The sequence below is a fragment of the Pogoniulus pusillus genome, chromosome 6 (assembly GCF_015220805.1).
Source record: "Pogoniulus pusillus isolate bPogPus1 chromosome 6, bPogPus1.pri, whole genome shotgun sequence".
In the NCBI taxonomy this organism is placed as follows: domain Eukaryota; kingdom Metazoa; phylum Chordata; class Aves; order Piciformes; family Lybiidae; genus Pogoniulus; species Pogoniulus pusillus.
This window is the reverse complement of record NC_087269.1, coordinates 20,496,354-20,519,293: the sequence shown is the minus strand read 5'-3', so window position 1 is coordinate 20,519,293 and position 22,940 is coordinate 20,496,354. Positions and strand designations below refer to the sequence as shown.

The following is a 22,940-nucleotide window of genomic DNA, read 5'->3' as shown; positions in this document are numbered from 1 at the left end:
TCGCAGGCGCTCCCAGGATGGCCTCTGCCTGGGGAAGGGCTTCACGACTGCCGCGGGCGCCAGCGGCAGGCGGGTCCCAAGGGAGGGGGAATGGGCCAGTGCCAGGAGGGGGGCCGTCGGGCAGGCCCCGCGGTAGGCGTTTCCCTAGGTCTGCTCTGGGCGGGGAGCCGTGGCGGGGGAGGAGGGTGCCGCCGTGCTGGGGCGGTGCGGCGGCGAGGGGCTGCCGGCGCAGCTCTTGGGGTGATAGGCGGCCCCGGCGGTGGAGTGAGGGCTGCTTGGGCACGTGGCCTTAGAGGCATCCCAGGAAAGGGCTGCAGGAAGGGGGCACAGTGGGTACCGTCGGAGTTGGAGAGCCCCTGTCCGCGGCGAGCTTGCAGACAGGTGAGTGGGGCCGGAGCAGACGGGACCGCGGTGCCCCGGGGGGCGGGCCCGGCGGTACGGTGCGGGACGGCCGCCCTGCCGCTGGCAGAGAGCGGACAAGGGGACAGAGCGCGGCGGGGCGGGTAATGCTGTCCTGACCCTCCCGCCCCGGTTGCGCGGCCGCGGAGCGCTGCGCTGCCCTCCCGCAGCTGGTAAGGGCGGCGGCGTTTTCGGCCATACCGGCGGCCGATGCTCGTCAAGGGAGCGGCGAAGGCGGAGAGGAAGCCGGAGGGGGTCCAAGACCATCCCGGCCGCTACTGCAGCGGGACCCGCCACGCCAGGACCGGTTTGCCCCGAGGGTTTTGCCGGGGAGCAGGCAAGGACCTCGGGTGCCCCTCGATGACTTGCTTAACTCGGACCTTTGTCACCACGGGCACTGTCCCTGGGATGCCTGGGGGAGATGTAGAGGCGGCTTAGGGCGGAGGAGAAGCCCGCCTCCCCTCGGCAGCCCCGAAGGCAGTAATGCTTTTCCTCCCTCCCGGCTCCTCTTTCCGAGCCCAGACCTTTGGAGCATCCCTTGCCCTTTCGGTTTGCGACAGCTCTCCTCATCCTTCCAACTTCGACAGGTGATCAGAGCATTGTGGCGGCTTTAGGTACTTACTTAGGCTCTAATTGCATCTAAGAAATTGATGAACTTTGGAATAGCGCACATTGTTCTTCTCTGTTTGTATTTAAGGATAGAGATCCACATTCCTTAGTAGAATTTTCCTACAGCTAAAGTAAGTTAGAGGCTGCTATTGTAAGTTTAAAATGTCACATCCATCTTTGCATTTGCAAACCCTTCAATGAAAAGGTTTCTGTAGGAATCCAGTCCATTATAAGAATATTTGAAGCATTTTAATTTTTTTTTCTTTTTCTGTGATCTGGCAAGTAATAATTTGGAAGAAATGTCAGTAAAAACTCGATGCAAGACACAACTTTAAAACAATTTTATATTTTTAATATAGTTACTCTTAAGTAAAAAGCAGTTGTACTCATGCATGAAATTCAAAATTTAATATTAAATTATTGCTCAGGACCTATCCCTTATTTTTAGCTTTTAAAAAAGTAAAATTTAATGCTTGGTGACTCTTGTTGCCTTTTGTCAAATATAAGTGGTACTAGAGAGAGGGATTTCTGTAGGCAACAGACTGAGACTGAGAGATTAAATGAAAACTACACCAAAGCATAAGCTGATCTTTCAAAAAACAAATTTATTTGGTATTTAAGTGTTTCCAGTATTTCAGAATAAAGTAGAGCTGACTTATGGAACTCTACATAGATGCCATCTTACAGAATAGGAAAAAAAAGGCTTTATAGCTATAGAAACATTAATGTAAAGTCAAAATACTGTGTTGCCTTCTATTCTCTGAACACAACATAGCCAGATGAAGAAGTACAGAAATAAATTCTGTGTAGAGAACTATTGGTTGTATGGAAGATTTTTCAGAAGAAATTACTTTGCTAAATCCTGGTATGTTGCATGTGGGTATTTCCATGTCTCTAATACTTCAGTCAGGTAATATAATTTTCCTCCAGCACAGTCATATATTACTTGCAAATGCTATTATTAAACATCAGGTCAAAGAACAGGGCATTTGATGGAGAGCAAATTATTTTAGGTAAGACTTATCATAATTTAGAAAATTCACTTTCCATTAAAATATTTCTTCATTGCAGTGTGAAATAAGTTATTTTTTGTTATTTCCCACAATTTCACATTACATGGTGCTCCTGAGCTGAGTTACTTGCTGCAATTGCAATTGACATAATGCAGTAAGTTTAACATGAATGTAAAATTAATGTTCCTTAGTGCTGATGAAGAAATTTCTGGTATTATTAACCATGTAAAAGTGAGTGAATGCTCTCAGTTTGAAATATTTGTTTTCAAATATAGATGGTCAACATGCAAAATCACAAAAGATTATCTAGCAGTATGTATAGTTGTGAATGCATGTATTTGTGTATATGTGTTTGTATATATATATGCAGTTATACACCAACATATTAGTACCCTGTCAAAAAGAAACATTTGAAAAGGTATAACTTTTTGTTTTTTAAGTGGAAAGATATGAAAAATAAGTAGGAGGACTGTTAGAGAAGAATGTGCCTTACATATCTTGAACATCAATTAAATAATGTAATTTCTATAAATTTGTGTAAAGAAATGAACGTGAACTGTATGAAGACAGAGGAAAAAATATTTGTGACTGTTTTCATAAGTCACATGTTTTGGTTTAGTCTGTATTCGGTTCAGTCTGGTTGTGTTTGGATTGTGTTGATTGGTTGACTGACTGGTTCTCTATTTTCTGTGGCTACATGTAGGGAATGGTGGTTTTGTCTGCATGGATGCCTGCAGGAAAGAGCAAATGTACAAATTTGTGAGAGAACAGCAAATGTGTTAGCACAAACTGCCCTGGTCAGGGCTCCGATTTATGTGAATCACACAAGGATTTTGCTGAGAGTGAGTACATGCATCTGAGTGACCAAGTAACTTTCTTACTCTGTGTTAACAGATGATGAATAGTTGCCTTCTCTGTTCCTCCTTCCATGGGATAACTTTGCTGGTTTAAAACGTGTCTTTGCTGTATTATCTTTTGTGTGTGAGAATAGTAGAGGCACTTTTACATCTGCTTTGTCTCCATTCCTGGTTGCGCCCTGTAAAACTCAAAACTCCTGTGACATTTTTGGGCATTATATCTACTGAATGGTGAACAGCACCCTACAGAGCAGTAGGAGCAGAAATAAGACCAAATCTCTGAGGGGGCCACTAGCACAATTCGGGCCTGGAGTATGAAATACTGTGGAATATGGACTGAAATATATCCATACAGTGTACTACATATACTAGGCAGCTGAAATTATGAATATTTACGGAATATTTATAGTTTGATAATCTACAATCCTGGCTGAAGAGTTAAATCATGCTCCCTTTGTCCTGCAAGAACCATGTTTTTTAGGACTTAGGCCTTGAAACAACAGGAGCACAGTGGTGGATAAAGGTAATACAGCTGTAGTCCAGCAAAGAGCCATCCTTTTCAGTTTTTTGCTGCCCCCACAAAAATGATGCATTTGAAAGCCAGAAGGCTACAGAGCTGTAGTCAACTCCTCTTTATCCACAGATGGACAGTCTGACTTATGAATGACTTGTACAAGCCAGTACCATCCTCCAGGGTCTATTAGATCATGTGTAGTTCCAGACAGAAGCACTAATCCTGCTTCTGGGGCCAACTCAGCTGGAAAGGAGTACTGACTCGTTGTGTGTCATGGAGCCAAACTCCTAGACCCACTGTGTCTGAACCACTGGGACAACAGAAAATAAACATATTTCATTCTTTCTGAGGAGAGCAGCATAGCATTACTGTTGCTCATCATCCAGCTTGAAAAAGTCCTCCCAGTGCCTGTGCTGTGTTTCTTGAATCCCAGGGCTGGAAGGTGTGGAACAGAGACTTCAGTGACTGTTGCTCATGTTTCAGCAGATTGAAAACCTGCAGTTTCTTACAAGGTCTGCACAAGGTCTGGCAAACCAGAAAAGGCTTCATGTGAAGTTTTGCAGATACTGTTGCATCACACATCCCAGAAAATCAGTATTAACCAGGTTTTCCTGCTATGTGGGATAATTAATTCCCCTGCTGCTTACCCTATTTCCTGCCATTGAAGTTGGTGGTAATAGAAATAGGGGCTCAATGTGAAAGGAAGCTTGGTGCTGAGCTGTCATTTGAAAGTTAGTGGGGATAGGGCACATGTATTGGGACTTGTCCAAATCTCATTTATTTTCTTATCATCTTAGATCTGAGGCACAATCTCAGACATTTTGTTCCTGATCTTCAGGTAAAGAGTGGAAATTGCATCCTTTTAGTAGTCTCAGAGAGGTGACTCAAGCCACATCTACTTTGGAGAGGCAGCTGTGCATGACTGTGGGGTATGAGGAGGGACCCCACTTCAACTTGCCCTATCTGGAGGGAAAATAGGAAGAAGCTTGGAAGCTTTTCTTTTAATCTGCATTTCCAAATGAATCCTGTATTTCACAAGACTTACTTAATGCAAGTGTGGAGCTTACTCATTCCCAAACAGGAATTTTAGCTCTGTCTTTTTCATATTCCCACTGAAATCTGAGAAATTGTTCATAATAAAAAGATTTGGCAGCTTCATGATTCACTGGGCTGGGTATCCAGCCAAGATATAATGATGGTTCATCAAGAGCTGTCAGCTTACATTGCTTTTACAGGGGATTTCAGGTGATGGAAGACAGTCTGAAGATTAGATAGCCTTAAAATAGTAAGAATTTGACAACTGCTCCCTGAAAATAATATGATGATACAACAACAAAGTACTGAGCACCCCGTAAGCTTGGAAGTCTCTGAAAAGCACTAAACTCTCAGACTGAGCCCATACTTCTGAAGGGGCCAGTTTCTGAGTGACCAAATTAAACACTCTGAGTTGCCTCAGGATCTTTTTTAGGGGGTGCTAGGCAGTGAATTTTCCTGTTTCTTTCTACTGTTTGTAGGGGCTTGTCAGAGTTTTGCTGCTATGGGATGGTGTGATGAAAGAAAGCCATGGATGCCTGGAATGCCAAGTGAAAACCATTCTTGTTCTTCAGGCCTGTTCAGTCACAATTTTACTCCTCTCTCTTTAGGTTCAGTTCATCTCTGCAGTCAGAAAATCTTCCTTGGTACATAGTTATATTCCTTTTTGCTTCTTCGCAGATGCCTGGGACAGGCATGCTTCAGGGGCTGAGTCATCCCAGGAATACAGGGGATATGTTCAGGAGTGCACCACCTCAAGGGTCATGAAATGCTGAGAAGAGAGGTGCTCATGTTATGCTCCATTTGTAGTTCTGGAGAGAAAAAAAATCCAGTCTCCACAGGTTGCATTATTGTTCCAGTAACTTTATCAGTGCTAATGGGGTTGTTCTTAACACATAGAGGGGAAGTGGCTCACTGGCAGGAAAACCCTCTTTGGATCAGCTGCCTCCTTGTTTCCATACAGAATAATTGCTGCAATCCAGATTTCTCACCAGTGAAAATGGGAGGATGAAAGAGCATGCTCAGAGCTCAGAAATTCAAGAAATATTGTCTGTGGGTTGTTTCTCAAAAATGGATGGGTTGCTAAACTTGAGACTCAGAAATTAGTGACATATAGCTTGTTTTCCTAAAGTCAACAGCAATTCTTTGTTTTCTAAGGTAATCCAAGACTCTTGTGTAGTCTGCTTGCAATATAATGGAAGTCTGAGTGGTAGTAAAGCCACAGCTGGTAGTGTTGATCCCAAACAGGCTGAGAATGGCAACAGGTAAATATACCTGCCTGTGCTCTCCACGTACACTTGTACAATTTTCTTCATGTACGCCTGAGTTCAGCAGGAAAAATATGAGGGAACTACTTCAGGCCCAAAAGGAAACAGCTCTAAGACTCAAATTGAAGCACAGAAGTTCTGTCTTGCAGTGGCAGTGAGCTAAAAGAAATAACTTGTTTAGACTTTTCATGCTTGTAATATATTGGATTTAGGAAACAAGTTGCAGTCTCTTTCAGAATTTATTCTGTGGGTTCTGGAATTGCTTATTTTATCTCTTAAAACAAGAATCCTCAATTTCTTTCTTCGATTTCCTGCCAGTTTTCTTCCTTTTAGTTTTGATTCTCCCTTGCAGTTCACAACTTCAATTAAAAAAAAAAAGGAAGAAAACTTTGCACAGGAAGAAAGCAAACAGATAAAGGCAAGAACTGGATTTTCTCACTTTTCCATCTCTGATTCACTTGGAATCCCCTTCATGTGTTAAGAATCCTCAGTTCCTTATAACAACAGATAATAAATGCTGCAGATAGAAGCACTCTGTCTGCATCAGCTCAATTCCTTTAGTATCTGTGGTTTATTGTGTGTGACACTGCATGTCTGATCATGGATTCCTCAGGCCAACAGACCTCCTATTGAAATCAAAGGCAGCTTTGGCAGCTACCGCAGGAGCGCGTTGGCACGAAGTCACTGGTTATGTGCCTCAGGGAAAATGGCATCGCACTTTTGAGTAAGGAGGAGTACCTTAAAAGGTGAAGGAAATGCTGGTTCCAGTATTTAGTATTTTTTTTTCTTTTTCTATTTCCAGTTTTGTTAACATAGCAAATGCAGAACTATGCTGTTTATGTTAACCGCTGCTCTGGAGGTAGTCTGGAGTAGATGACAAAAATGGCCAGGGAGACTCTGGGATGATGCTTTTTGTGGTCAAAAATTTTCACTATTTTTTCTAACTTCTGTGCTGTTGTCTTTTTCCAACTATGGTAATTGCTTCGAAGTGGTGTCACTGCGTGCAAATTAATCCACAGTTAAATAGAATGCAAAGTTGAAACAGAAAAAAACTATTGAAATATTTGAAAATCAAATAATTTCAGAGAAACAATTTTCATTATCTCCTTTTATTTCTGATTGTGAGGAGATGACTTAGTTAATTAAGTTCTGGCTGAAAAGATTCCCCTCTTGTAAAGGTGATTATTTTGTTTTGTTCACACTTGCAAAGCTGATCGTGATGCTCAGCAAGGGCTACCAGTGCATTATAACCATCAAGAAACGCCAAGTGACGCCACAGGTGAACATTGTCACTGTGGCAAGAAGAATCAGGCCAAGTCCTGTGATAAATGGGAAACCAGGGAAGGCCTGGGTCAACATGGTCTTTCAGCGTTTTGGCACTTCCAGACATTTCTTAGGAGAGCTTGCAGTGACATCTGAAGGCCATACAGTAGAAAATCAGGAATCAGAAAACTAGCTCAGCACTGTTCCTATGCCTGTCACTCCCCTCCTCTAGAAACACGTTTCTCTCATAAGGTCAGCAAGTTACATAATTTTTTTTTCAGAAAGGCAGAAGTAGTGATCCTAGTTAGTTAATGGGATAGTATATCAGTGCTAGGAAACGGGGAGAGAGAGGGAAAAGGCTATCTGCAGGGTTCCAGCTTGGGAGAGTGTTCAGGAAGCCAAAAGATGACTAGCGATCTGTGTGCTACTTGTGGAAACAAGCAGGTTGGGAGCAGTTGTTGTGAGCATCATCTATTTCATGTGCTTTTAAAGGAACATTTGCAGTTGCATAATCCACAGGGAGTTGCCTGCCCATAGGTACTTGTTGTTTGACAAATCTGTCACACTTCTCAGAAATCAAGATGCAAAATTCATCACTCAGGGACATGGTATATGTGTATCAGATACTCTCTGGGGGATGAAGAGTCCATTAAACAGCGAGTCCCTAAACTCACCCATATAAAGAATTTGCATCTGTGACAGATAGAATGTGGAGAGTAGTCATCGTCTAACAGGTGATCCGACTCTAACATGCTATTACAACGCTATAAATATACATTTTATTTCACTCTTTCAGAGGCAATTGTGTGGGTGAGCCCAGAGGGATAAATAGGAACAGCTAATGCAGAACGTGAGTGAGAACAGTGAGATTATGTTGCATGAGGGTGATCACAACTCTGGGAAGCAATGGTACTCTCAACATTAGCAGTTTGAGGCAAGCATATCATTGCCTACCTGATACAGTGCTCAAGAAATGACCTTCACAAAGAGGCTTAGGACAGAATTCTGTAAACTTTGCTATGTGGAAGAAGAGAAGTGAATTAGTGAGATGTATGGCAGCCAGGAAATCTGTAAGAAATGAGAGCACAGTAGAATTAGTGCTTCTTAAAGTAGATAGCTAAAATGTGGAAATCAATAACAGAAGAACTCTCTGTTATGAACATTTTCTCTGCGCTTCACTCACCATGAAGAATGTGAGCAACTCACTTCCTTCAGCCCATTGAAGAAAAATGCCAGGCCTTGTATTGTACTTTCACCATTTCTCATTATGACTCCATTTGCAGATTCTTAATAAGGATGACTGTCGTTAGACTATGAAGACTGTTGGCAAATATGTGAGATTTGCCTTGAGACTGGATATAGGATTAAACAAGTACTCAAGTACTAGGTTCACAGATTGGTGTAGAATTCCCATTCAGGTTCAAGTCTGAAGTTCCTGAAAACTAAAGAAAGCTTTGGGAAAGCCAAAACCAAAGTTTGGCTTTATATTATAACCAAAACCATGCAGAAATTAGTGTAGATCCAATTCCAACTTCCATCCAAACTGAGAGGTGTTTTATATCCCAGCCTACTTTAATGTGGCCTTTGTTTTACCTCATTTCTGTCATCTGTTTCAGCACTGCTGACCATACTCCTATATTTCAGCAATACTAAGCTGCTGGCAAGCTGTGAGGCTGCACTGACTGTTATACACAAGCCTTATGCACCACATGCTGCTATGGTATAGTCACACACCTGCTGATCCCTCTGGAGAACACAGCAGATGTCCTTCTGGCAGCTGTCGGACCTGACCCTGCACACTGTCATTCCTCTGCTATCTCTGAGTTTGCAATGAGTGGTGGCAGGACTGAAAAGAGCAGAGTTGATTAGGGCCGTGGGCAATCTCATGCACATTTCCTGTTGAGATTTACTTCTGCAAAGTGTCAATGAATATTTTACTGGATGTACTTGGCAAGGAGCACTGGGCAGATTTAGGCTTGGAGTACTGCTAAACTTTGCTGAGCTGAAAAAGCACCTCAGTGTGCATTTTCCAGACACTACCATCTTCAAACTCATAAGAGAAAGGTAAAATCTCTGTTAGTAAATGTTCTTAAAAAGAGCCATGCAATCTGTTTCTTCGATGGCGACAGCCATTTTAAAAGTGATTTTTAAGAGCCTGCAATGTAGAAATACACTACATGGGCTGTCCAAGAGTGTGTGTGGATACCCTCTTTTAATCTGCAGCTGCTGAGTTGTACAATCCAGCCATAATATTGTAGTGGTGCAGCATTTATAGATGCTTAGCTCCCCTTCACTTGATCTTGCTGTTCATGGCTCTTTTATCTCGTTTCGGCTCATTTGTTGTGTTTCTTTTGTTCCACTGGAGTGTTCAGAAAGTAAATCAATTCAGTTTCTCTCTCTCCTCTCAAATCGTGTTTCAAGACGCAGTCTTTACTTTTGAGGACGTCAGTATTTGAGGACTGTGGCTACCAAAGAGCCCCATAGCACTCTTCAACCATGCAGAAGACAAAACTTGTTCCAGTACTGTCCTGTGGATGAATCTGCACTTTGCAGTTGAAACTTCTGAGTCAGTGCTGGCCCCGGAGGAGGGCTTACCTGTGGGATGTATCTCATCCCTTTGCAGAGGTAGAAGCTCATTTTTGAAAGCAGTACAGTCAGCTTGCTCACTGTTATTGCTGAGCTGATGAACTTGCATCTGTTACACAAGCCGAATGCTTGTCCATGCAGAGGGAAGAGCTTTCTTGTGGTCTTTGTAGAAAAAAGATTCACCATTTTCTTCTAAAGATGTTGGAGAGCATCACCATTCTCCAAAAAGACAACACTGTAAAATTAAATTGGTTTCCCTATCTGACTTAATCCTGACCAGACCCTGTAAAGCCTGGTACCCTTGGAGGCAACTAACCTCCTGATTGAGGAGAGGGATCAGAGAGAATGACCCACTCCTGAGAGAAACAATTCCTGTCTGACAGGGTGCTCAGAAGCATGCAGCAGGCTAACACCACCAGGGACCTGAGGATGTCCTGCTGTCACTTTGTCCTGGGACTCTCTGCTATACTGAGATATTACACTAGATGGTGCATTTGACAAATTATTTGCAGAGATTGATCCTTCCGTGCCAAAAGCTTTTAGTGCAGTGCTGACCATGCTTGTTTGCTGTGTACAAACAGTACATCCTTTTCATAACTTGTCACACAGTTGGCCCTTCTGTGCAGGAGTTGAATGTGACCACAGCTGCCAAGACAGCACTATGAGACTTTTGCCTGTAGGTCTGGGGGACTTTTTTCCCTGTCATAGATCTCTACGTTATTCACAAGTCATTTAGAAGCAAGCAAACCATAATAGCATATTGAGTTTGAGGGATGTCTGAGTTTGGACAGAGGAAAGATCTGTTAGAACATATCTGATATTACTTATTAACCTCTTACTTTCTGTGTGCCATAAATCTAAACAAACACCCTAGAAGCTGAGGGTGTAGGGTGTGCACATATTGATTTATTTTCTGGAGAGTAAATACTGATTTATTTGCCATGGGTGGCCAGATACCTTTGTCACAGGTCAGTGCTTCTAATGAGGAGTGGTGGCTTCCCCTTTCTTGCCTAGAAGAGGGAATTATCCTACAGGCGAGACTGTGGGATAGTGAGTGTAGGCAGAGACTCCTGTGCTATGGGGATTAGTTCCTGTCCTTCTCTTTGGGAATGTGGAAGCCCTTCAGCAGCCAGGATTCAGGGCTGGCAGCAGGCAGCATCACAATCAGCGCGCATTGCGGGCAAGTGTTGACGCCTTCACCAAGTATCTCGGAAGAGCTGTCTAAGTTGGAAGTGTGGGACGTGGGCGCGCTCTGGGAGCTGACAGTTGCAGACCCTTCCTGCGGGTCACGGTGCTATAGTGTGCGCTGCCCCTGTCTCTGGGACGCCTGTGCTGGCAGAGATCGCTAGGCGGCGCTGTTAGACGAAAGCTGTCCCGTTTCCCTGGGACCCACGCGTTTGCAGTCTTGGGAGGAACACTTCTTGTTAGAGTTGGGTCTGCGATATCTCTTTGCAAAGCTACTGAAACAGACAAAAGTAGCAGGCAGCAGTAGCTGGTGAAGGTGAGTGCAACTGCTTTAGATTTTTATGTCTGAGAATTCTAGATGAAGAGACTGCACGCAGGTACCAACCACCCAATGAGAAGTGTGTCTTCCTGCCCCCATTGAAAACTCAGCTTTGAGACTCCTAGATGCCTGTTTCCTCTGGAGTGACAGTAGTGTGCCAAGGCAAAACACTCTTCTACTTTACACGTAGACATTCAGATGGATTTCAGAGAAAGGGAAATCATAGTAAGAGGATTTGCCTTCTTGTGTCAGAAGTGGATATGTAAAGTAATATCAGAAGAGAATAGCAATTTCCTGAATGTGAATTCTGTAGAAAAAGAGCTTTCTCAGGTTATAATCTATTCCTAAACTTCTTCTTACTTAGAGAGACTTTTAAGCATTTTTACAATTCACATTTATTTATTTATTTATTTTCTGCTTGCTTTGGAACTTTAATTTTTAGTCTAATTTAAAATAAATGCAGTTTGACTACTTCCATATATTCAAAACTGGTATTGCATGAATGGCAGCACACACATACATATGATTATGTTGTATTTATTTAGGTACATTCTCCATATTGTACAAATGTTCACATAGATCCTTTCATTCTGTTGTCACACCACTGGGAACCTTAGGAGATTATTGAGAAACCAGACAGTGAAACTCATCGTTAACAGAAAGAAGTAGTTCAGTCTGTGCTTCTTTTAGCAATTAGCCTCTGGCAAGCTATCTGTCATTTGTTTACCTTTTACATACCCCTCTTTGCTTTGATTGGATTGGGCCTTCATCTTTTGGACTTTTACTACTTACTGCATCTGTAACCAGGTATTTTAATATTTTTAGGGTAAGGCATTAGACCTTGCCTACCAGGAAGGAATTATACCAAATTAACTATGCTGAATTAAAAAATGATTTAATTGAATCAGTGCAACTCTCCTGAGCACTTTATATCACTTCAGTTTAAGTTGTGAGTCAGTAAGTAACAAATCAATTCTGTTGGCAGAGAGTGAGAAAGATTAGACTGAATCTTCAGTCCTCCTATCTCACTATTTATTAGGTTAACTCCTCTTCAGGGCTTGTTGCTGTTCTCTTTAATTTTCTCTGCCTAATGGACCTGATCTAGCTCTTGATGGCATAAATGAGTTTTTTTCCATGACCTCCTGCTGGGAGATGAAGATGGCAATATCTTTATTGAAAACCTGGAGAAGTTTAGAATGCCCAGTAACTCAAATCTGCCTTCTCAACACACGCAGAGTTCTCAGACTGTGGCTCATATTACAGAAATCGCTTTCGCTTTAAGAAATGTGATAGTCTGCATTCGGTGCAGGAAACTCATCCTCTAAAGAGAGCAGTCTCTACTAACATTATGCTAAGATTATCACCATGCAAAGGAGCATAATCTGATTTGATTTTCCTAGCAGCAGATAAGTAAGATCTCACACATCTTTTCACATTTTTACAAATTTACTAAGAAATAAGAAGGGTATCTGAGAATTTGCTGAGCAAGAATATGGTGAATTCCACTCACTGAAAAGCTTGCTTATGGTTCCCACAGCATCTTGGTAGAGAGTAGTAGTCTAGCAGGAGTTGAGCTATTGGAATGTCTGCCTACTTCAGAAAAGAGTAATTCATCTGTTTGCAAACCTAAGGTTTTCTGTAACCAACAATTTCCTGGCATGCTCTTAAAATTCACCTACAGCTCCTGAAAGTATTTCTATTTTAAGCAGTGATGCCCCCATCCATTTCCATCTCTATTGTAAATGCCATTTCTTTTATTTTACAGATTTATGATGGAACTTGCTTCTTTGCCTAAATTCCTTTGGACAAGTGACAACAAACTTCTCCATCACCATTTTCCGGACATATTTGCTACTGTTCATACCACACAAGACATTCCCAAAGAAGTGGTTTTTGGACCATGCATGCTCCAGAACACTCTGCTGGACACTGTAGCTTTTATTGCTCTCAAGTGTTCTGATAGACGTAACATCCACTATGTATTTAAGGTAGGGAAAAGCAGCATTTAATGTTAGTCATAATAAAAAAGGTTACATCATCCCTGTGAAGGTAATTTTGCCAAGGGGCAGATTTTTTGTGTGTGTGTTATTCAGCACAACTAACAGCTCCTTCAAACAGGAGAAATAGCATATTTCTGATTGTAGACTGGAAGGATCTCAGTGAAAACTGTTTTCATTGCAGGAAGAATTCAAAGTCCCACTCCTGTGTTGATAATTGATGACCTGCTTCAGCACTGCCCAGGAATAGGAGCAAATAGGGACAAATGTGTTTAGAAACTTTACGCTCTGGTTTTGTCCTTACAAAGGGACAAAGGAGGCTTATCAGGAGGGGTGACAGCTGTGTGAGAGCAGAAAACTGTGACATTGCACTGATTCATCTGCATTATTTGTTGACAGATCTAAGCAAGCATTATCCCAGTGCTCAGTTATCTATGAAAGTAAAATCACTATGGTGGTGATCTCAGCACAAAACCATAGAAGATTTCAGTCCACACAATCTTCAGGCAGCCAAAATTTATTGCTATTAGTTTGTGGGTCTTCCTAAAGTTACCTTAGGAGTAGCATCTGTGTTACAGGAGTGTCAATTCTCCAGCTTTTTCATCCCCTACCTACTGTTTGTTATAACGTTTTCATCAGGACAATGCTTACTCCTCATGCTGGCCTCTTACCAGCTTTCTGAGTCTTTCAGCTACAATTGGTACAGATGAAGGTGGAGTAGTATTTTACAATGTGAGGCAAGCAGATTTCCCATGTTATGGCATGGATGGATCTGGGAGGTATCCAGGTTCTCCTGAGGTTTCTGTGCTCTGGGAAAGCATACAGGAAAGATGAGAAGGGACTCTCCACTAGAGAATGTAGTAATAGGATAAGGGATAACATTTTCAGAAGGAAAGTAGGCAGATTTAGATGATATAGGGAAGAAATTATTTACTGTGAGGTTGATGAGGTCTGGAACAAATCACCCATATAAATTATGGATGTCCCCTCTCTGGAAGTGATCAAGGCAATCTGATACCGTGGAAGGTGGCTCTGCCCACAGCGGGAGGGTTGGAACTAGATGATCTTTAAGGTTCCTTCCAAGCCATTTTATGATTCTGTAATTTTAATGTGGAAGATGCAGCTATTGGGAAATACCTGTTTGACACTCTTAAATGAAATAAATTAAGAGTAGTAGAGGCTCTAGGTTTTTGGGGTTTTTTACTGTTTGAGTATCTGGCACAAGTTAGCTTGCTTGGACTGTGGTTTTAGTACTTTGGGAGAACTACAAGATGTTTGGAGAAATACCTCTTCTGAAACAAGGCTTTATTTGTGGAATATTTCTGTATTTCTCCTGGGAGTTTTGGAGTGACTATATACTCAAGAAAGAGCCTGAAAGGGTTTTTACACTGGAAGAGGCCTCCAGAGGCATGGCTTTAGTGTTTTGCTACATTTGAGCTAAGTAATTTTTATGCAGCCATGAAACTGGATGCTTGAGTTGGCTCAGGTCTCTGTCTTTTGGCAGGAAATAAATCAAATTCTGTGAAAGTAGCTGTTTCAGATGCAATCAGTGGTCCTATATCCTGTCAGCTACTCGTAATTAAAAATAAACCTTCCAGAAATCAGGGACCATTGTTAAGCTCCTAACTGTAGACAATTTATTAACAATTCAACCATGATACTATTTTTTTATCAAGGCACTGAGGTGGAAAACAAGAAATGCATTTTGATATGCTGACTGTGGTATGAACAGAATACACTCAGGAATAATTTGGCAGGGTGGATTCTTTGTGGTTGAGGTTCATGTTCATCACAGCTCAGCAGCACTCCTGCAAGACTTTGAGGCATATTATTTCTAACAAGGGTTTCCCCATGTTGGGCTTTTATGTTTAGTCCAAAAGGGAGCTCTATTTTTTTTCTTTCTTGGAGACCCTAATGTGAGTGTCTTGGCCCAATTTGTATGGTTGAGTAAAGAAAATGCCTTGGCAATCATTGACATCGGTGGTTCTTTTCAGCCAATCATTTACGCTAGAAAGCAAACTGTCCCCTTAAAAAGCTGTCGGTCCAGCTGAGTTCCTCTGAGCCTTACAGCTTCTAAACCTTACAGGTTCTAAAGAAGAGTCTCATTCCCTTCCTTCTCCTGTCTCTGTCAAGGGAGCCGCATTACCTCCATTACTCACCTGTGATTGAGCCTGTTGAGCTGTGAAGTCTTTACGGTGTATATGGGTTCAAAAGATTCATCTGGGAGACTGTCACCTCCACAAAGGGGTAGATTTGTGGCGTTTGTAGTGTCTCTAAATATATGGAAAAATTAAAGCTCCCCACCTTCTTGAAGATCTCTTAACTCTTTCCCTGAATTCCTGGTTTCTGGAGGAGCTGTCTTCCCTTTGACTTTGCTTAGAGCATTTGGGGGATACTCAGTATATCTGAAACACAGAAACCAATAAATGACACCCTCTGTCATAGCTATTAGTTACAACCACTGTGTGTGGGGAAGTGTGCTTGTGTTGCTGTCAGGCTTCCATATTTCTCATTCTTTGTTAATTACTGTGGCATCAAGAGACAACCTGCTACAGGGCATGTTAATTTATTTTCTCCCTCATACTAATTAACTCTTATCCTAATGGTACCTTAATGTTTTGTTCATGTACTCAAGCTGCCAATCTAGTCTTACTTTTCATGGTAGGAAATAGCTGGAGAGAGTTAAAAACAGAGATAGCCATATGACTGTTTCTGGTGGCAAACACCAGTGTGGGGGGTGGCCTCTTCTCCCAGACAACCAGCAATAGATCATAGCCAGGTGGGGGGTGGCCTCTTCTCCCAGACAACCAGCAATAGAACAAGGGGACACAGTCTCAAGTTGTGCCAGGGTAGGTATAGGCTGGATATTAGGAAGAAGTTCTTCCCAGAGAGAGTGATTCCCCATTGGAATGGGCTGCCCAGGGAGGTGGTGGAGGCACCGTCCCTGGGGGTCTTCAAGAAAAGACTGGATGAGGCACTTAGTGCCATGGTCTAGTTGATTGGTTAGGACTGGGTGCTAGGTTGGACTGGATGATCTTGGAGGTCTCTTCCAACCTGGTTGATTCTATGATTCTATGAATGGCTGCCCTGCAATTAGTGGAAAACAAAGAGCTGTACGTTGCTTGGGGTGAAATTTAAATCATACTTGTCATTAGACATTTGTCATTCCAAACTTCTCCCTTTCTAAACAATGACTTAGTGCTTCAAAGAATAGCTGAGGCTTTTTATGTATGTAAATGTTGCCCTTGATCACACTGTATTTCAGCCTCCAAGCTATGAAAATCTTTCCACATCTTTCAAATACTACAGGAGATGTAGATCTGCTGTGGTAAACACTAAGGGAAAATCTATAAAGAAATATATCATTCCCTATTCAGAGTGAGTACAGTGAGGCAAGATGCAAACCACTCAGTGAATGAGAAAAACTAAGCTACATGTTTTACAGATATGTTATTTCCAGAGGGTGCTCAACCTGTGACTAAACAGCTCGTGAGTCCTGTGGAGAAAAGAGTGCATGTGACTGAGGATTGTGCTATAATAGGCACTCAGAAGGGAAATTTAGTTTGAGCAGTAGACTTAATATTATTTTTTTTAACTTCTGAGTGTCCAACCTTGGAATAAAAGCATTATTTTTTCACTTTTTCTGTTTGGTACTTCTGAATACACACATACTGAAAATAAATCACCTCTGCATAGCTCTCAGTAGTTTAATGACAAAGATTAATCTGATTTTTTTCCCTGTTTAGAAATGTTTAAATCAATTTCATAGAATCATAGAATCAACCAGGTTGGAAGAGACCTCCTAAATCATCCAGTCCAACCTAGCACCCAGCCCTATCCAGTCATCTAGACCATGGCACTAAGTGCCTCATCCAGGCTTTTCTTGAACACCTCCAGGGACAGTGACTCCACCACCTCCCTGGGCAGCCCATTCCAATGCCAATCATTCTCTCTGTTAAGAACTTCCCCCTAACATCCAGCCTATACTTCCCCCAGCACAACTTGAGACTGTGTCCCCTTGTTCTATTGCTGGTTGCCTGGGAGAAGAGACCAACCCCCACCTGCCTACAACCTCCCTTCAGGTAGTTGGAGACAGCAATGAGGTCCCCCCTGAGCCTCCTCTTCTCCAGGCTAAACAACCCCAGCTCCCTCAGCCTCTCCTCATAGGATTTGTGTTCCAGGCCCTTCACCAGCTTTGTTGCCCTTTGGACACGTTCCGGCACCTCAACATCTCTCTTGAATTGAGGAGCCCAGAACTGGACACAGCACTCAAGGTGTGGCCTGACCAGTGTTGAGTACAGGGGCAGAATAACCTCCCTCATCCTACTGGCCACACTGTTCCTGATCCAGGCCAGGATGCCGTTGGCTCTCTTGGCTACCTGGGCACACTGCTGGCTCATCTTCAGCCCACTATCTACCAGTACCCCCAGGTCCCTTTCCTCCTGGCTGCTCTCCAGCAGGAACAGAGATGTATAATTTTATTTCTGAAAAAGGAAAGAGGTCATATTAGTGCTTAGTTGTATTTACTAGAATCTACTTTTTATATAACTGATCATGTAAGACAGTGTTGTCTTCCTGTGGTGTTGAATCAAATAACCAAAATTATTCTTACATGTCCTGATCCATGTCCTCTTATGTTAGAGAAAAAACATATGCAACTGCCAGTGTGTGTTCATTTTGGGGCTCACAGGGAGTCTTCACTCCTCACACTCCCCAGATAACAGTACTCGTAGCAATCCTGACTTAAATGCTGTTTTCCTATGGGAGTGAGACCCCAAGATAGAGAGGAGCACATTGTCTGTATTTCTGTCGTTCACATCTGACTTGATCCCATAGGACAGCCTGCATCTGACAGAGGACATCAACCACGCCATACGTGGGCTAGAGCTTGCCAGCTCTGGCATTGCCATGAGACATTACACATGAGCATTGGTGTCTCTTCCCTCCCATGCAGCTGTATGTCGAGACCTCTCAGAACTGACACTGGGCAAACCTCCCTGTGATGACTTTGGATTTGATCACACTAGCTTATGGTCTGGACTCACATGTTTGGCATACTGGCTCTCTGTGAGGCAGAAAATGGGTGTTGTTCTTGAATTTGATGGAAATCTACTTTGAGTTCCAAGACATGACACTTCCCTTTTTTAATGTCCCGTTTCACAGATAGATGTCACATCTGTGCACAGTCCCACAGGACTACCGTGGATGAGGCTTGTGCAAGCTGCTGCTAATAGCAAGGAGCAGAACTTGGAAGCTTACTTAGAAAACAGTCAGTTGTATTATCGCTCTACCAGGAAAATCAACAAAAATGAGGAGCTGCTTGTCTGGTACGATGAGGAGCTTTCCAGCCTCTTGGGTTTCAATGAGATAAAAGCTCAGAGACCACAGGATGGTAAGTACCAAACCGCTGACTGCAGTCAGGGGTCATTGAGGACTGAGTGGGTCTGCAACTTCTTTAATATGTGGTGATCTTTTAATACAAGACATAAACCCTTTCTAAATCCTTAGCCACTCACCGAAGAAAAAAAGACCTACCTTATGGATTGAGCTGGAGGCATAAAGCAAGAACAAATATGTGGTGCTTGATGTAATTTTCATTACTACTTTCCATCAGAGAATGGTGCACTGGTGATTAATGCTGAACTTTTTGAGCTGTGTAATGGAGGTCTATTCACCTGACTACCTTGGAATCCTGAAAGTCTAAAATCTCGTTTGGATATATGCCTTTTCTAGCTCGTTGAGGAATTAAGTTCAGCTTTAATCTTGTAAACGAGCACGGCTATAAAAATACAGAGCAATCTAAACAGTGTTGCGTACAGCATGCTCTGTCTATTTACAGTGGGACAGAGTGGCAATGAGTAAAAGGACATGATTTTAATTCTGAGATGTTGCTCTACAAATAAATTGATTTGGCAAATGTTGAAAAAACAGCAATCCAGATTACAGGGAAACCAAGACAATCACTGACAGGTCCATGCCTGGGTTGACTCCCACTGTCATTTACTTCAAACTTCAGTCTAGTTAGACTGGAATGAAACCCTTTCTGCATTGCCTTTGTTTTCTTTAAATACAGATTGATTATAAAGGCATAGGCTGGTAAAAGTATAAATTGGGAAATGTATATGGTAATGTACTTGCCTGTAAATTGATATTAACATAGACACATTCCTAGCAGGAACCCTCTAAATAATTTAAACTGATTTCAGTATATCCTGTTAGCTTGTATGTAGACACCTACTACCAGCTCTTTGAATTCACCAGGGCAAAGTGTTATCTACACAAGAAACGCTCTATCTACACGTAAGACTTTAAAGTAGCAGGTAGGTTTCTATAATTTGGGAAGTGATCAGGATTCAGTGATTCATGAACCCCTGACATATTAGGGGTGTATGAACTTCTCTATGTATCCCAGAGCTCAGGTGCTGTCTGGTACCATTTACATTAGAAAACTGCTGTGTATTGTGAAATGGCATAGCATGAGTACTCTCTACAAAGGTTAAGATGTGCCACATGCATCTTGGTCACTGAATTATGTACCATCTATTCAGGAGCAGTCAATTAATGAATCAGAGATGCAATGCATCCGAGGGCACTGACATTGTTTCATTTTGACTATTATTTTCTGTGCCATAGGCACCTGAGCCTTGAGGCACATAGCAGTTTGCTGAATGAGCATGAGTAAGGGCTTCAGGCACTATTGTCAGGTGATTTGTGAAAGGCATTGAACTTCCAGAGTATCCTGTGCAGAAAATACAGGCTCATGGCAAAACCTTTGGGTCCAAGTCTAAAATACATTATTACTTGAATATAGAGAATTAAACTTCCAGCCTGTATTAAAGCTACCTAGGAACTGTAGACTGAAATCTGGATTCATATTTCATGTTGACAGAAAGTCCATTTGGTTTTTTTGTCTGTGTACCAGATACTTTACATAATACAAAATTAAGAGCAGATGAAAGCATTTCCACAAGTAGCACACAGATATAAATATGAGTGAAGAGTCACAGTATCACAGTATCACAGTATCACCAAGGTTGGAAGAGACCTCACAGATCATCAAGTCCAACCCTTTACCACAGTGCCCAAGGCTAGACCATGGCACCAAGTGTTTCTGTGGTTTTTTATTTCTGTTAGTGACAGGGTCAGGATCTGCACCCATCCATTACTCTACCTTTGCAAAACTCATCATCTGTTGTCTGTTTCTGCAGAGTTGACATGCCAAGAATGTGACCGAGTTTTTAAGTGTGAGCATTCCTATCTCTCCCATGTTCGCTTCCTGTGCATCCCAGAGAAGAGTGCCCTGCTATGGAGAAACTTCCAGAACTCTAAGACGGAAAAGAGTAATTTGATTGAGCAGGCCACAAATTTCCACAGCCTGGCAAGGGATCTAGAGGTCAAAATGACAGCTTGCAAAGATGGTGCCCAAGGTCTCACAGGAGAAAGGAGAACAAAATCTGAAGAGACTGAGAACAAGAGCAGAAAAACAGTGTTGTTGGAGAAAACAAATAATCTGAGTGAGGAACATAATTGTGGGGGCAAGGAAAAGATTGGAGGAGAGCATGTATTAGCTGGTTCTTTCTGGAAGCTTAGTTCAGGAAGGCAGTCAGCTAGGATGGATGATTTAGAGCAAAAGCAGAGTGCTTTCACTGAGGTCAGGAGAATGAAGGAGAAGCTGAGGAACGAGAGACCGAAGGACCCAGAAGAAGAGGATGGCATTGTGCCACTCGCTAAAGAGCAGGTATCAAAGGAAGTGTTGCTGAACTCTGCTGGTAGTGCATTCTCCTTTGTGTGGCCCACCAGAACCCGAGGAGAACAGAAGAGCGCTTTCAGCAAACCCAGTAAGTGTGTAACAGAAAGAGCTGCATTAAATTCTTCTCATCCCATGAGCGAGTCACCAAAGAGCCTGGGAGAGCTGTCTGGCTTCATTGCCACCACAGACATCATGTGCTGCAGCACTCTTCTCAATTCCAAGTTCTTTGTCAGTGATTTGTGTAATGCTCAGATGCTACAGACAAGCGTTACTCGGAGCGATGTTTTCCCATATACCTCAGAACCGTGGCTCAAGCAAGCAGGAGGACAATTACAAAACACAACCAGCACTTCTTCTTCTTCTTCTTCCTCTTCCTTGACTCTTCTTCCTCCCACCTTCACATCCTTTGGAGTGGCTGCCCAGAACTGGTGTGCCAAATGCAACCTGTCTTTTCGCATGACGTCTGATTTAGTCTTCCACATGCGGTCACACCACAAAAAAGAATACTCCTCGAGTGAATCCCAGTGCAAGCGGAGGCGAGAGGAGAAGCTAACATGTCCCATTTGTCACGAGTACTTCCGAGAGCGCCACCATCTGTCCCGGCACATGACTTCTCATAATTAGAGCTGTGCAGAGTGAGCTCACCAAGGGACTGGGCAGGTTGGGTAAAGATAGGGAACATAGTTCACCTGTATCCACTTCATTTTGAGTTTACATTAATTTCTTACAGGAAATCACTGTTTACAATAATTTATAATAGATGCTTTGCAAAAAAATATGAAATGTTTACAAGAGTCAAAGGGGGTTGTAAGCTCTGAAAACTCAGCCTAGCCCTTGTCAATCTATTTTTGAGGAAATAAAATAATGAACTGAATGCCCATGCAGTATTAATTTGCAAAGAGTTGGGACTTTTATTTTTGTTTTATTCAAAGAGAGGCTTTTTAGCTTGTATTCAATTCGATGGTGTCTGTGCAGTACAATGTTAGTACAGAAGTAACAACCATCTGAGTGAATGAGGAATATTTAAGCACTGAAGAATCAGGGCTTATATGCTAAAAGAAAAAAAAACCAAACAACTGGTTCTGACACCACTGGTGGACTCCTACTCCTTTATGTTAGCTAAATCAGTCTCTTAGCAGATTTATCAGTCTGAGTAAAAAACGTGTGTCACTATTTCCTTGGATTTGAAAGGAACTTGAAGTTAAGCCTCTCTTTGAAGTTTGTGATCATCATCAGTTGGCCAACAGACTGCCAAAGAAGAATGTGACTTGTAATCATGAGTCTGAATTCTGTTCTCAGCTCTGCCACTTTTGAAATATCTTCTGTAAAGGTCAGACAGCCTGGATTTGTATCAAAATATGACCTGTCATCAGCACTGTTGTGTAGACAGTGAGCAGAAATTCTGCCCTGCTGTGTGCTTGAAGATCACTAGGTGTATAGGTCTTGTAGGGTAGCGTTTGGCCTGTGGTTTTTCGGTTTTGAATACACTAAAGGAAGCAACAAGGGTATTTGAGGTAGTATTAGCTACTGACAGATAGAATCGTGCACACTTTAATAGTGGATGATGTGGCTCTGTTCTGCTAACAGGCTAGAAGAGAAACTGCTTTTCCAACATGACACGACACTGCATGAACTGCAATTCCTTAGCCCAGCTTGTCTACCCGCTGGTCCATTAGCCCAGCTTGTCTACCCTCTGGTCCATTAGCCCAGCTTGTCTGCCCTCTGGTCCATTGGCCCAGCTTGGCTGCCCTCTGGTCCATGGCCCAGCTTGTCTGCCCTCTGGTCCGTTAGCCCGAGCTTGTCTACCCTCTTGTCCATTGGCCCAGCTTGTCTGCCCTCTGGTCTGCATTAGCCCAGCTTGTCTGCCCTCTGGGTTCCATTGGGCCCAGCTTGTCTGCCCTCTGGTCCGTTAGCCCAGCCTTGTCTACCCTCTTGTCCATTGGCCCAGCTTGTCTGCCCTCTGGTCCATTGGGCCCAGCTTGTCTACCCTCTGGTCCATTGGCCCAGCTTGTCTGCCCTCTGGTCCATTGGCCCAGCTTGTCTCCCTCTGGTTTCTACAGTTTTTTTTCAAAAAGGATATATTTTTTTAGAAAAGACAGTGCCAAATTCTCTCTATAACCTGCCCGTTCAAGGCATTTTTCTCTTGCC

At 42.7% G+C, this 22,940-nt stretch overlaps 1 protein-coding gene across 1 annotated transcript; it reads left to right on the top strand.

Moving 5' to 3' along the window:
* The first annotated feature begins 53 nt into the window (after positions 1 to 53).
* Positions 54 to 21,666, top strand: ZNF488 (zinc finger protein 488). Its single transcript, XM_064145631.1, has 4 exons — positions 54 to 381; positions 12,811 to 13,033; positions 18,206 to 18,434; positions 20,251 to 21,666. Exons 2-4 carry the CDS (start codon positions 12,815 to 12,817, stop codon positions 21,414 to 21,416), a joined length of 1,614 nt encoding a protein of 537 aa, XP_064001701.1. The 5' UTR covers positions 54 to 381; positions 12,811 to 12,814; the 3' UTR covers positions 21,417 to 21,666.
* Positions 21,667 to 22,940: the final 1,274 nt, after the last annotated feature.